Source organism: Notothenia rossii (genome assembly GCF_949606895.1).
Source record: "Notothenia rossii genome assembly, chromosome: 4".
Classification (NCBI taxonomy): domain Eukaryota; kingdom Metazoa; phylum Chordata; class Actinopteri; order Perciformes; family Nototheniidae; genus Notothenia; species Notothenia rossii.
In genome coordinates, this window is record NC_136902.1 from 7,245,615 (window position 1) to 7,260,089 (window position 14,475).

Below are 14,475 nucleotides of genomic sequence, written 5' to 3' on the forward strand. Positions count from 1 at the left end.
AAAGTGGATATCGGTTTATTATATCAGGCTTATTTACTTACATTTGCACATGCATTTACAAGAAAAGACCAATAGAGAAATATGGGCTATGGGTGATACACAGCAGGAAAACCAAATGACAACTGTATTTCAATGCAGCCACCACGAAAATGTCCTTCAACGGCCGGCGCACTTCCTTGGGTCTTGGGTCGGGAAGGTTCCTGACGGAGTGAAATGACTCAAAGGTTCCTCAGTGTCAGGCGTGATAAGAGCTACTCAGATTCTCTAGATCAGGGCTTGGCAACCCCTGGCACACGTGCCACCATTGGCAGGCGGCACCGTAACCAGTGGCACACTAGGAATAAGTGGAATAAGTGTGCAAAATATTAAAATTGTATTTTCGGATCCTGAAAAAATGGTAATCAATGCAACTTGTTAGAAAAATATCACTCGTCACCGGCTTCAGCTTCAATATCAGGATCCATATATTTATTATCCTCTCAAGAATGGAAGTAGTCATCAGATACAGAGCATTTGGTACAACTAGTTCCTGAACAGTGTCCTTCACATGCTGATATACAAGAGAGGGAGTTACATAGTCACAAGATACATGTATACCGGTTCAAAGCAGTATTCTACGCTTAGTTCAGATTAGCTAAGACCCACGTAAGCAATAAACATGACAGTCATATGTCTCTCTCCATTGAGGCTGGATCATCATGTTAATCACAGAGATATCCTATGCCTCAAACAGTCCTGATGCTCTTCTAGGTAATCACACATCTTGTCATGCACACAGCTACAGTTGGGATACCTCTGTTATCATGGTACTCTGATATTGGAAAAGTACATTCGGTATTTTCCCAAAACAACTCCAAGAGCCACATTACACTGAAGCACGAATGTCAAAAGAAGGAAACGGAGGTAAGGGGAAGCATCACATATACATATTCAAAGTTTTGTGGCTTTCATTGACTTCCTGCTGACTCTTCCAATGAATTCATCAGTTCATCTTTGGTCTGTTCCCCTTTTCGTCCTTTGCATAGAGCTGATACTGCATGTTTGTTTTTAAAATTTATGTGGGTATCATTGTAAAAGCAGTGTGTTTGTTTTACATGTTCAAATGTTTGCATGTAGTTTGTTAGGAAATACTGTTGCCCATGTCTTGACCAGGGCTCCATTGGATGATTCATTCTCAATGGGACTTGGTTGAATAATTGTTTAAAAATAAGAAATGTAAAAAATATTGCGTGAGGCGATTGAAAAATAACTCAACTTAACTTAATTCAAACAATCAGTATCAGAATCAAAATCAGAATAACTTTATTCGTCGCACTGAGGGGACATTTGCATTTGTTACGGCAAGAAAAGAGCCAAAGACAGCTTAATGTTAACCAACAAGCATGCATACAAAATATTAAAGATACACAATTTACAAAATACACATCCTGTAACAGTTCTAACAACTATTTACGGCATATGTATATATTGCACATAATTGGTATTGCACAACAAGGGGTGTGATAGTCTTTGTTGTTATATGTGTGGGGGTCTACCAGGGACCATGAGGGTTATACAGTCTGACCGCTGCAGGAAGGAAGGAGCTGTGAATATCTCTCTGTGAGACATTGGGCACAAAGCTGGCCTTCCTTACCAGTCTGTTCAGTCTCTTCCTGTCAGCAGCCGAGATGCTGCAGCCCCAGCAGGCCACACCATAGAAAATGGCTGATTATTTATTTAATCGTTTATTTAGCAGGGACAATGCACATCAATGAACACTTAAAACAATCAAATGTGTCAAGCGTAACAGTGCCAGATTTAGCTTGGAGCTAATTTCCATCCGCAGTCCCTCACATACAACATTTAAGAAAATTACATTTTACAAACATAGCAAAAACAAATACATGATATGCAAATAGTGCAAAAGAGCAAGAGCAGCATACAAGTATTTATCACATGGTAATACAATATGGCAGCAACAACATATAAAGTGCAAGAGAAGATAAAAGAGATACATTTAGATAAGCCAGTCCTTTATTAGTATATAAGTGCTTTGTTAGTAATTCTATCTCTCGAAGTGGAGTCAAAAGAGATGAGTTTTCAGTCTGCGCCGGAAGATGTGTAAGTTATCTGCTGTCCTGATGTCAATGGGGAGCTCATTCCACCATTTTGGAACCAGGATAGCAAACCCACGTGTTTTTGCTGATGGGAACTTGGGTCCCCCTCGCAGTGCGGGTGCAGCGAGCCGTTTGGCTGATGCAGAGCGGAGTGCACGTGCTGGGGTGTACGGTTTAACCATGTCCTGGATGTAGGAAGGGCCAGATCCATTCGCAGCATGGTACGCAAGCACCATTGTCTTGAAGTGGATTCTAGCAGTTACTGGAAGCCAGTGAAGGGAGCGGAGGAGCGGCGTGGTGTGGGAACATTTTGGAAAGTTGAAGACCAGACGAGCCGCTGCATTCTGGATGAGCTGCAGAGGTCGGATGACACATGCAGGTAGACCAGCCAGGAGGGAGTTGCAGTAGTCTAGGCGTGAGATGACGAGAGCCTGGACCAGAACCTGCATGGCTTTCTGGGTCAGCTGGGGACGTATCCTCCTGATGTTGTAAAGAGTGTATCTGTAGCAGCGATGTTTGCAGTGAAGGACAGTTTGTTATCTAGGGTCACACCCAGATTCCTTGCAGTCTGAGTCGGGGAAAAAACAGAGGTGCCGATGTTGATTGTTAGGTCAAGAGTGGGACAATCTTGCCTAATGAAAAGCATTTCAGTCTTGTCAAGGTTGAGCTTGAGGTGATGAGCAGACATCCACCGAGAGATGTCAGCTAGACAAGCTGAGATGCGTGCGACAACCTGGTTCTCTGAGCGGGGAAAGGAAAGTAAACATTTATAAAGAAAGCACATACTTTTAAAATACTTAAAATTGTCAAAACTTAAGAAATTGTGTTTTTCAAGGATGGTACATTGGTGGTATGAATATGGCTTTCTGTCAAACACCTTGATAGCTCTCTTGTACAGCTGTTCTATCGGTTTAAGGTTTGTGGCACAAGCAAACGACCAGTTTGTCAAACAGTATTCAATATGGGATAGAATCATACAGTGGAGGTATGACTTTGCGGCATTGACAGTTAAGAAGGGTCTAATTTGTTTAAAATATTGCAAGTTGGATTGAATAGTATTGGATACTTTCTTGATGTGTTTCTTAAAAGTCAAGTTCAAGTCCATTATGACTCCAAGATAATTGAAGTTGGAGTCTAATTCTATTTCTGCTCCGTTTAAAAACACGTTGGATCCTTCGATTTTGAATGGTCGTTTACTGAACATCATGCAGACTTTTTTTTTTACGTTTGACTGCAAGCAAATGTTGTTCAGCCAGTGTTGAACCTTGTCCAATGCATTTGAGAGACAAGATTAGATCATTTCAGTGTTTTCCCTCTGAATAAAGATAACCGCATCATCGGCATACATTTGCACATTCAACTCAGGACATAGATTAGGCAAGTCATTAATGTACAGTGAAAAAAGTAACGGTCCAAGAATGGAACCTTGTGGAACCCCAACAGGGTTGACAAGGTAGGGAGATTTGGCCCTGTTGACCAAAACGCACTGTTTTCTGTTCGATAAGTAAGACTTAAACCAATGTATAGAAAATTTGAAATGTGTCAGCTTCTAAGGAGCACTTGGTGGTCAACAGTGTCAAATGCCTGCCTGAGATCAAGGAAGACAGCAACTACATACGGGCTCGTGTCCAACATACATTTAACCTTTTCCACAAAGACACAGTTAGCTGTCTCAGTGGAGTGGTGAGCACGAAAACCAAACTGCATTGGGTGGAGTGGAGCGAAACCTTTGTCTAAATGTTTGGTGATTAGCTTTGACACCCATTTCTCAGCTATCTTAGAGACACAAGGGAGGATGCTGATTGGTCTATTATTGGACATCATTGCCTTATCCCCAGATTTAAAGATCGGTGTCACCGTGGCCACCTTCCAGGATGATGGAACTTCCCTCGTGCTGATAGATTGATTCAATAGTGTACAATACAGAGACATATAACATACAAATTCGAGTACATTAGTTGGACATGAACCAGGCTACAATAAAGCACTTGACAAGGCAGGAACAGTGTTTAAAATGCGTGAAATAGTGCATCAAAGGACGGACTAAAGACCTCCAGCATGTGTCCCTAACATGTGCCCGTTATATCCATCATCCAGGAAAGAGAACGGGAAATATACCTATATTTGGCCAACACATTCTCACTCCCAACTCAGCCTATGTTGACGTCATGTCAGGATCCCTTGGCGTCACTATAAAACGCAGTGGGGGGCCCTTTAGCGTCAATATTCAACTATCAGGGAGTCCCATTGACTTGCATAGAGCTCCCTGAACGTTGGTAATAGAGGAGTTGGGATCGCAGAGAAATGCTCTCCGCAGATCCATTCTCACAGCGTTTATCAAACTTTTTCTTACTCAATATCAAGCCACACTTATTGTTTTTACTTCTTTATTTTAATTGTATAATGTTGGACTTTTGTTGCCGTCAGTTAGGGGGAGAGTATGGGGCTCAGAAGACTGAAATATATATATTGTTTTCTAAACCACACACTGTTATTTACTCAACAATAAGACAAAATTATCCTTGTGTTTATTTATTTGTTTGATTGTATAATGTCGGACCTTTTGAGTCCGACAGGACCGACAGTCGGAGCAGCTCATTCGAACACAGGAAGCTGTATTTTCAAAATATTTTCTATTAACACTAGACCAATGGGTCATGTTAAGACCATCTTTTCTGTCGGTTTGGTGTTACAAATATAAAAACAATATACTGTATGTGTGGATAACAAAATACATCCATCATAAACTACACTGGAAACAGCAGTACATTTTATTGTGTTAACACTGTAAACTTGACCGTTTTTTAACCCGCCTAGTGGTTAAAGCACATTATTGAATGTTTTTGTTGATATGTTATATTTGATGAAAACATATAAATATTAAGAGTGTATACAAATTAGGGGGAAAGTAGAAGGTCAATGATAGAAATATTTAACAGAAAATATCAAGAAGATTCTGTCGTGATCTCTACAATAAAACAGTTTAGTTCCGGATGTACAAAGATATGAATAGGAGGATGTACAAAACGGACAAAAATTAGGCTTTATTTAAACATTAAAGAATTATTTAGGTTAAGGTCTTCTCTTAAATAAGAAAAAAGCTTTGGGGGTATCAACAGATAAATATTAAGCCTGAAAAAGTATTTAATGTCTAATATATTGCATAATTTGTTTTGGGACTTGACAATCACCTTTCCTGCAATGTTAACTGTTGAAGCACTTATTTGAACTGATATTATGCATATGTATTATACTCTTATAAGATGTATGTAGATAGTATAAGAAATGTGCAGAATATGACAGTTTAATTGTGGAGGTACACACATATATGTATTGTAATGCACTGTTGAGGAACCTGCGACCCAAGTTTGTCATCTCCGACCTTGTCAGGTATTGAACATTCAATAAATAAAGAACACAGAATTATTCAATATAAATCACAGAATGTGAATGTGACTAAAGACCTCCAGCATGTGTCCCTAACATGTGCACTTCCATAACCTTGCACACCGTGAGTGCCCGGGTACCCGCACTTAAGCACTCCCCCACAGACTAAACCCAGATATTCACACCCGCCAGAACCTCATGCCCCTGGTAATTCTAAAAGGGGGTTGGATTTTGTGGTGCTTTGATGCCCGCCCCTCAGCATCCAAATTCGGCCCTCTTATTGGCACCACCACCACACATCCATAACCTTGCGACCCATGAGTGCCCGGGAACCCGCACTTAAGCAGTCCCCCAGTACGTAATTCAATTGCATACCAAAAGTGAATGTTTAAATTGGTGTTTTCTTTCATAAGGTAATTGTACTTACTGGAACCAGTTCATTATGATTCGTAAATTAAAAATATATATGCTAATGAACTCTCTTGTTACTCATTTAGCTCTAGATTTCGAACCAACCTTTTTTTTATTTCAAAGAAAAAGATTGCTGTATAATTAACTGTGGATATTTATGGCCACAACCTTTGATCCTGAACATTTGTGTGACCACTTTACAGATCTTCTGTAAGTGAGATGTTTTTAAGATAGCTTTATTGTTACCCATTCAAAAAGAAAAGACAAGTGAAGTCACAGATTTTAAAACGCTATTCTCGACCCTAAGTTCAAAACAGAAAGAGTCACATCTGTTTAAAATCTGAGTTGTCATTTTTTTTTTTTTTTTTGTCGGAGACCTTTATGATTTCTTTATCACAGGTTGAGGAGTTTGGTGGTGTGGAAGAGGAAGTTCAAGAAGTCAGCAAACCATGTCCAACACCAGGTATGTATTTTATTGTATACTACACTGAAGATCTCATTCAGAAATAGACAGACTACAGTGAAACCCACACAATAAACATTAGTACATACAGTCTGAATACTGGCACCTGGTTAATAATTACATTTAAATTGATTGTTGGCCACTAGGGGGCAGAAAACCTGACAGTTCTGTAGTGTCATTAGCTTTTAAAGTACTTGTGGCTAACATGTTAGCAAACAGCTGCAGTCAGACACATAGCGATGTGATTATCCTATTGAAGATGTTTGTGTTTGTTGTTTTGGGAAAAAACTGATTATAGGTGTATCTGTAAGATTAGTGAGAGCCAAAAGGACTCAATCACACAGTTATTTGATGTCAAACCACAACAAGCTATACACTGCGTAGAGTTGTAGGGGATCATTATCTGTGTGTTCAGCACTATGACATTACAGTCCATTTAATTAGATGTACATTTTAAATGTATAACTTAATGGATTGATATAATGTACTTTTTGTACCATAAATAAACAATACACTGTCACTGACTGATTCTACAGTCCAATTATCTAAACAATATTTTGTCTTCAACTTTCTCACCCCTAAAAACATGCACATCAGCTACCACAATAAAATCACTCATAATGTAGAATAAAAGAAACATGAATAAGGGAACTCGAAAAAAGTAATAGGTTATATATAGTATTAACATGAAATATAGCTCCTTCTGTTAACATATCAACCATTTCTCAAACCAGCATTTTCTTTCCTTTTCCTTGTTTATCCCTGCCTTTACTTCAGTCTTTAAATCCATATTAACTTGTCATTGTTTTGTATATTTCTTTCAATATTTTGCCACCTCTTTTCCCCTTGCAGCTAATAGACGGGCCACTGGTACACTGTGTGTATATTGGTGTGTGTGAATGGGCATCTCATTTGTATGTTCCGGGTGTACAGTACATGCTGATTTGGAGCCAGTTTGGCATGATTGGGTTATAAATAACCACAATTATTTCATTTAAAATGTAGATTTCTATTTATAAATATTATTTTAAATGCATAATAGGTCTACCCAACCTGGGAAGAACTTCATGTAATAATTCAAACGTAGCTTACAAATTATGCCTTCCCTTTACATACTCACTAGCCTCTACACTTCCTATTTTAACCTATTTTAACAATGCTTTACTGTGGAGAAATATAGAAACATATTGACGTGATTTCATTATAGTAGATCCAGTGACATCCCCAGCTCAGACAGATTAAAACACAGCAAGCAAACGTCACACAAACACCGGAAACACACTGATGGAGTTTGAAGAGCTTCATTCGATGATCTGCAGAAACACATACAGCAGATTAGAAACACTGAATTTAAACTCTAGAGAAACAAAACACCAATTACCGTTTAGGGTTGTTTCACTCACCATGGCCACTTTGGTGCTCTGTTCTCGAGTTCGGATCCGCAGTTTGTTGACGGTCGTCTCTGCGATGTCGGCTCTCTCCTCGGCGTCGTCAAGCTCGTTTTGGACCTTCCTGAAACGCATCGTGCTGGAGCCCACCTGCTCCTCCTGGTGGACAAACAGAAGAACAGCGGCGTGATTACACTTGAAACTTGTAATAACCTCTTTTGGCCACTGGAGGGCAGCACAGTGAAAACACAACATTGAAATATCACCTTTTTAAATTGAAACGATAAATGTGTTAGTTGCTTGTGGTATTTATTTCAGCAGAGTAACTTTATAAGAGTCTTTTGTTTGTGTCCACCTGATTGATGTAAGTGCAGTATTCCCTCCATTTTTAGCTCTGTTTTTGGTCTCCACCAGTCTTTTACGTTTTTAAAGGCTCCACTATTTTCACCAGATGGTCTGTAAATGTGTCTCTCTTGTTTGCTGTCAAAACATTAAAGCATATGGTTTTTGCACATCTTTTTGTTGTAAATCGCCCTTTGAAAGCTTTGGGAGTTAACGCGAGCAGTACATTTCGGGCTGATAAATAACAAAAAGTGCATTGCTGAAAATTCAGCTGGCATTCGATGAAGTTCGAGCGACCCCTTCCACGTTGGCATTTAATGCATTTTTTAAAAGGAAATTCTAGCCCTGTAATAATCAAACAGTTTTTCTGACCTGTATAATCTCACTTTTACTGCAGAAACATAAGACTTTTAAAGACTCACAGCGTTGTCTGCTTGTCTCTTGTAGCTCTTGACTTTGGTCTGAAGCTTATCGATGAGCTCCTGCATCCTCAGCAGAGTCTTCCTGTCCTCCTCGGACTGCAAAGAGAAAAAAGTTACACCGCAGAACATAGAACCAGCAGAACATCTGTGTACTGATAACCCTTGATGTTTTCAGACCTGGTACGTCAGCTCTTTGACTTTCTTCTCGAAGCGACGCACTCCTTTCTGATACTCCTCGCTCTTCTTCTGCTCCATCAGCAGCTCCGTCTGCAGATCCCTCACCTGCACACACAGATACACCTTTTAATACTCTCAGGTGTCATTTGCACTGCTTTGTCTTTTTTAAGCCAATTTTCTTTCTATTGGCAACTTTCTACTGAAGCTATATACCTCTACAACATTGACATTAAATCATAAATCCAAGCAAGCACTTCTCAACTTTCATGTCATTGGCTGTAGTAGAAGTAAGCCCATCGACAAAATGAAACGTTAGACAGTAAAAAAACAGGGTTTAAATCCTCAATATCAATACATTACTAAAAAGAAACACAGTGCTGGCTCAAACACTGCTTTCTGGAAAGATATGGCATGTCCAATTTCCGTCCCGGGGTTCTTGTCAACGTTATATTTTGGGAATAACCACTCACTCTTGTCTCCAGTTTATGAAGCTGTTTCTTTCCTCCCTTCAGCGCCATCTGCTCCGTCTCCTCCAGTTTGACCTGCAGCTCTGTAAGAGAGACACTGTTAGAATTAACCTGCAGCCAACAAATAATACTGCCTCAGGAACATCAGGTAAACTCTTTAAATGACCACCATCATGTGCTTTGTATTGTACCTTTCACAGTGGACACCATATTCCTCTTAATTCTCTCAATCATATTGCTGCTGTCCTGCTCCTTCTTCAGTTCCTCCGCCATCAGCGCCGCCTGGTGAAACACATATACACATTATTAAATTACCTATCCTTAAATACTTTCATCTATCAAGGAGAACAGAAAAGAAGAAAAGGGGACCACAGAAAAGATTGGAAACACCACAACACAATAACTCAGGGTTACTGTGCAGTCCAACTCCCATACTACCCAACTAATTCATATGGCAGGAAGATGTTTACTGACAAAAGGTAGGGAACCAAAAGTACCAGGATGTCCTTCAGCATCATCCGGTCACAGTTTGCTTTGATATGAGCAAGTGTGCAGTCTGTAAAAGCTTAAGGTGCAATGATGGACACAATACTATGCCCTAACAAATGAGTATAAATCTTCCAGTGTGTACTTTGTAAGGGTTGGTGCAGTACACTTTAACAGTAAAAAGTAGAAGTATGGTATGGTAGGCATCGTAAGTTGAGGTTTTGTCAGAGGATAGGGGTCAGAGGTCAGGACTGACATCAGTGATGGCCTTCTTGGCTTTCTCCTCGGCGCTGCGGCTCTCCTGCATGGCCTCGTCCACTTCCTCTGTCAGCAGATTCAGATCGGACTCCAGCTTCTTCTTATGGTTCATCAGACCTGTGTTCTGGAATATAGAAAAACAGCCAGAAAGTCAGTCAGGTTATTAATGTATCATCACATCACATCATCACCAGTGGGTGCTGTGGTGGAAATTCTACACTTAATCACCTTCTGGTAAGAAAAGATCAAATATACAAGCTTTAAAACCAAAGTTGTGTTATTTATTAAAAAATTATAGCATTTAACAGAATCTATCTTATTTCCAGCTGGAAGGACAGATAACCTGCACCATGTGTGCTAAAGAAATCTGACTACGTTACATTACATGACATTACATGTCACTTGTTAGACGCTTCTATCCAAAGCGACTTACATACTCAATACTGTGGGCAATCCCCACAGGAGCAATTTGGGGTGAAGTGTCTCAGGGACACAACGACATGCTGACTGCAGTGGGGTTTGAACCTGTGACGCCCTGATCCGAACACAGCACTACACGCCTCACGTTACACAGAAAAGCAATGTCATTTATACAGAGGAGCAGGAAACAAAAAGGACATAAGACAGGTAACGTCCGTATGATAATTTGCCTGACAACGGTCCAGTGGCACCCTCCTGTCTGTTCTGCAAGACAACAGAAGGTTGCCAGTCTTTCGTATTAAAGGTGTGATAAAGCCTGGGAGTGACAGCCCTAGTTTACACTAGGACTGATACATTCAAACTGCGGGAAAATCAAACCAGAGAAGGAAGTTATACTGAAATGAGAGTTAATGATAAATGTACTACAAAAGGTCCAATTTCATTCATCACATGACAAGAGTAGCTGTCTGAAAACACGATTGTGGATGATTTGGTGTCAAAGTAAATGTCAGTGAGGTGGGAACATTTCCTCAATGGGGCATCCCTTCTGTCTGTCTGTCTGTCTGTCTGTCTGTCTGTCTGTCTGTCTGTCTGTCTGTCTGTCTGTCTGTCTGTCTGTCTGTGTGCATGTGTGTGTGTGTGCACCTGTGTAGAGAGCAGGTTGACCCTCTCTGAGAGCTCCACCAGCTCGTGTTCGGCCATCTTGCGGCCACGGTCGGTTTGCTCCAGGATCTCACGCAGCTCCTGCTCCTCAGACGTCAACAGAGAACAGCGACGGTCCAGCAGGACGATCTGTTCTTTCAGCTGAATGGTCAACTGGATCCTATCCTCCAGATCCACCTGGTGCTCTTTAACCTGTGAGAGGACACAACACAATGAGGTCTGTTTCAACAATCGTAGGAGGAGCGAATATTGGGAGTCTTGTTTGTTCTGTTTGTGAAGATGTATTCAAGTTGATCGAGATTCAAGCGATTCCTTCAGTTTTCTAGATCAATCCAACTTTCCAGCTTGACGATTATGAGTTTTATTATCTTTCATACCTTATTTTGTTTTGGATGAGATGAGCCTACCTGTGACTGCAACCATTTGAAAGTATAGAGAAAGGTTAGACTAGTAGAACAAGTCCTACATTTATCATCACTGGAGGAATTTGGTCTTGCTGGCATTTTAGCAAACATTTTAGCTTCATGAGTAACAAGAACCATGATTCAGGAGATTCCTTTGGATTTATAGTAAACCCAACCTACACTGAACAAAAATATAAACGCAACACTTTTGTTTTTGCTCCCATTTTTCATGAGATGAACTCAAAGATCTAAAAAAAATTCTACATACACAAAATAACCATTTCTCTCAAATATTGTTCACAAATCTGAAAAAATCTGTGATAACATGTCACCCATTGAGCATGTTTAGGATGCTCTGGATCGGTGTATACGACAGCGTGTTCCAGTTCCTGCCAATATCCAGCAACTTCGCACAGCCTCAGGGTCTGGGGGGGTCCGGAAACCAGTCAGTATCTGGTGTGACCACCATTTGCCTCACGCAGTGCAACACATCTCCTCCACATGGAGTTGATCAGGTTGTTGATTGTGGTCTGTGGAATGTTGGTCCACTCCTCTTCAATGGCTGTGCGAAGTTGTTGGATATTGAACTGGAACACGCTGTCGTATACGCCGATCTAAAGCATCCCAAACATGCTCAATGGGTGACATGTTAGGGTTAGGGTTAGGGTTAGGGTTAAACTCTAGGGTTTTTGGACCCCCCCAGACCCCCCCAATAAAGCAAAACTGCACGTTTCAGAGTGGCCTTTTATTGTGGCCAGCCTAAGGCACACCTGTTCAATAATCATGCTGTCTAATCAGCATCTTGATATGCCACACCTGTGAGGTGGGATGGATTATCTCGGCAAAGGAGAAGTGTTCACTATCACAGATTTTTTCAGATTTGTGAACAATATTTGAGAGAAATTGTTATTTTGTGTATATAGAAAATGTTTTAGATCTTTGAGTTCATCTCATGAAAAATGGGAGCAAAAACAAAAGTGTTGCGTTTATATTTTTGTTCAGCGTACATCCTGCTTAATAGCTCTGGGAACCTTCAATAAAGCATCTATCATTGCTAGCTTGATAATAAGGAGTTTATTGTCTTGTATACCTTATTTTAATTTGGATGAGATGATCCTACCTGTGTCTGCAGGTGTCTGATGATCCTCTGGCTCTCGGCCGCCTGTCTGTTAGCGTTTCCCAGCTGAACTTCCATCTCGTTCATGTCAGACTCCATCTTCTTCCTCAGACGCACCGCCTCGCTGCGGTTGCGAACCTCCGCCTCATAACTGGCCTGCAGGGTCTCCAGAGTGCGCTGGTTACCCCGCCTGGTGGACAGCACTGGTATTACCCATCGAACGCAGGCATCGTACATAAAAAGTCTTTATAATTTTCACAGTTTTTATCCCTGGTTAGTTAGAGCTTCATCTAAGTATTTTATTTTATATATTTAGTACCTGAGGTTGTCGATCTCTTCATCTTTCTCTGCAATCTTGCGCTCAATGTCGCTTCTGATCTGCTGCAGCTCCATTTGGAATCTCAGTGTCTTACTCTCCTCGTGCTCCAGAGTTCCCTGGTGAGAAGAGAGTTTTTAGATACCGTAATTTAGCTCGCATTCACACCAGTCTTGTAGAGTCCTTTTTAAATCGAACCCTGGTGCGTTTCACCGCTTGGTGCGGTTCCTTTGGGTCAGTGTGAACGCAGTCCGAGCCCTCTGATGTGAACTAAACAACCGGACTCTGGCCCGCTTAAAGGAGGTGGTCTCAGACCGCTTGCTAGTGAACTGAGCTGGTTGAATTCAGTCCGCACCAAAACACTGGAAATGTAGTATTTACGAGTCAAAAGGACGGGGGTGTCTTCAAAATCTTTAGTGAAAGAGTGAAGCAGAATGAAGTGTTGAACAATGTTGTGTAAAAGTAAAAATGCTCAGTCAACTATACATAAAAGTCAGAGCCACCTGTCGTCGGTGAAACGCCCCTCCTTACTCATTATATGTGTTATAACGTTTTTTAACGCACGTCGTCTGATTATATAATCCTATGCGCCGTCAACTAGATCTGTTGATATGCTCTCAGCTCTCCAGATTAAAAGTAGCATGAAAATAACCTGCCGATGCACCATGGCGGAGGCTCGGTAGAAATTGCCAGGATTTGCGTTTTTACCCCCTTATGTCTGACCAATCGTTGAACAGCATTTCCGTGCACATGACTTGTGTTTAAAGTTTATAGTCCGTTTGAGTTTTGCCCATGTGAACGCAAACCAAACGTTCTGAATAAGGAAACAATGTAACAAACTCTCGTCTGGCGCGCACCAAAGAGGCGGACTATTAGGTGTGAATGCAACTTTAGTCAACACTTTAGTTTATTTATGGAAGAATGTAAAGCAGTTCAGTCAGTTACCTCTGCTTCCTCCAGAGCAGTTTTGATTCCACTCTTCTCCATATCCAGGATCTTCTTCATCCTCTCCAGCTCAAAGATGGCCTTCACTCCCTGACTGATCTGCTCCGTCAGGTCGTATATCTCCTCTAGAGTTCAAACACACTCGTTCAGTCAAAGACAATATTCATTTAAGTCATTAACAGTCTTGTATAGTCACCTTTTGACGATTGGTATCAAATATGTTACACAAGCCCTTTAGAGGCGCCCACTTTGATCACAAAGTCTTTTGGTAGACAGAAAAGACCACAGACTCTTTGGTCTGATGTCCTTTGTGAAACATTCTGACAATTTCCCAAGGCTTGAGTTAAAGAAAGTTTATAGTTAATTGTTCTGGATTTGTTTTGAGAGAGATGAATAAGAAGTTCCTGTAGTTTCAGGTCCCCTCAGTCATGTAAGCCGTAGGGGGCCATCAATGGCAGTGGACTGCTTTAGTTGTTAAGTTAGTCATAGTTGTTTTATTGTGTGAACCACACACATCCACTGTAAAAAAAAAAAGTAACAAGTTTCCTAAAATACTTGGATATAACGCTCGATAACTACCGTAGCAATCAGCATAATTGACCAGGCATGTTTGTAGCCTAAGTGAGGGCGGAGAAACAGCGATGTATTCATTGTTTTTTCTTTGCTTGAGTTTGTTAGTTATACAACCTGCTTATATTCATATCAAGATATAA

At 40.7% G+C, this 14,475-nt stretch overlaps 2 protein-coding genes across 2 annotated transcripts in view; both read right to left on the reverse strand.

Annotated features, from left to right (window-relative positions):
• Positions 1 to 6,346: 6,346 nt before the first annotated feature.
• Positions 6,347 to 14,475, reverse strand: part of LOC307036652 (myosin-7B-like) — a 31,502-nt gene continuing 23,373 nt past the window's right edge. The window contains exons 36-46 of the mRNA XM_079677157.1: positions 13,763 to 13,887; positions 12,821 to 12,936; positions 12,505 to 12,691; positions 10,963 to 11,172; positions 9,896 to 10,021; positions 9,345 to 9,435; positions 9,157 to 9,236; positions 8,687 to 8,791; positions 8,510 to 8,605; positions 7,761 to 7,904; positions 6,347 to 7,670 (exon numbers count right to left, since the gene is read on the reverse strand). Coding sequence (XP_079533283.1) covers positions 7,659 to 7,670; positions 7,761 to 7,904; positions 8,510 to 8,605; positions 8,687 to 8,791; positions 9,157 to 9,236; positions 9,345 to 9,435; positions 9,896 to 10,021; positions 10,963 to 11,172; positions 12,505 to 12,691; positions 12,821 to 12,936; positions 13,763 to 13,887 — 1,292 coding nt within the window. The 3' untranslated portion in view covers positions 6,347 to 7,658. The remainder of the gene's footprint in view (positions 7,671 to 7,760; positions 7,905 to 8,509; positions 8,606 to 8,686; positions 8,792 to 9,156; positions 9,237 to 9,344; positions 9,436 to 9,895; positions 10,022 to 10,962; positions 11,173 to 12,504; positions 12,692 to 12,820; positions 12,937 to 13,762; positions 13,888 to 14,475) is intronic.
• itpr3 (inositol 1,4,5-trisphosphate receptor, type 3) overlaps positions 10,304 to 14,475 on the reverse strand; it is a 206,617-nt gene continuing 202,445 nt past the window's right edge. Inside the window, exon 61 of the transcript XR_013807410.1 lies at positions 10,304 to 10,422. The gene's annotated coding sequence lies outside the window, so the exon portion shown is untranslated. The remainder of the gene's footprint in view (positions 10,423 to 14,475) is intronic.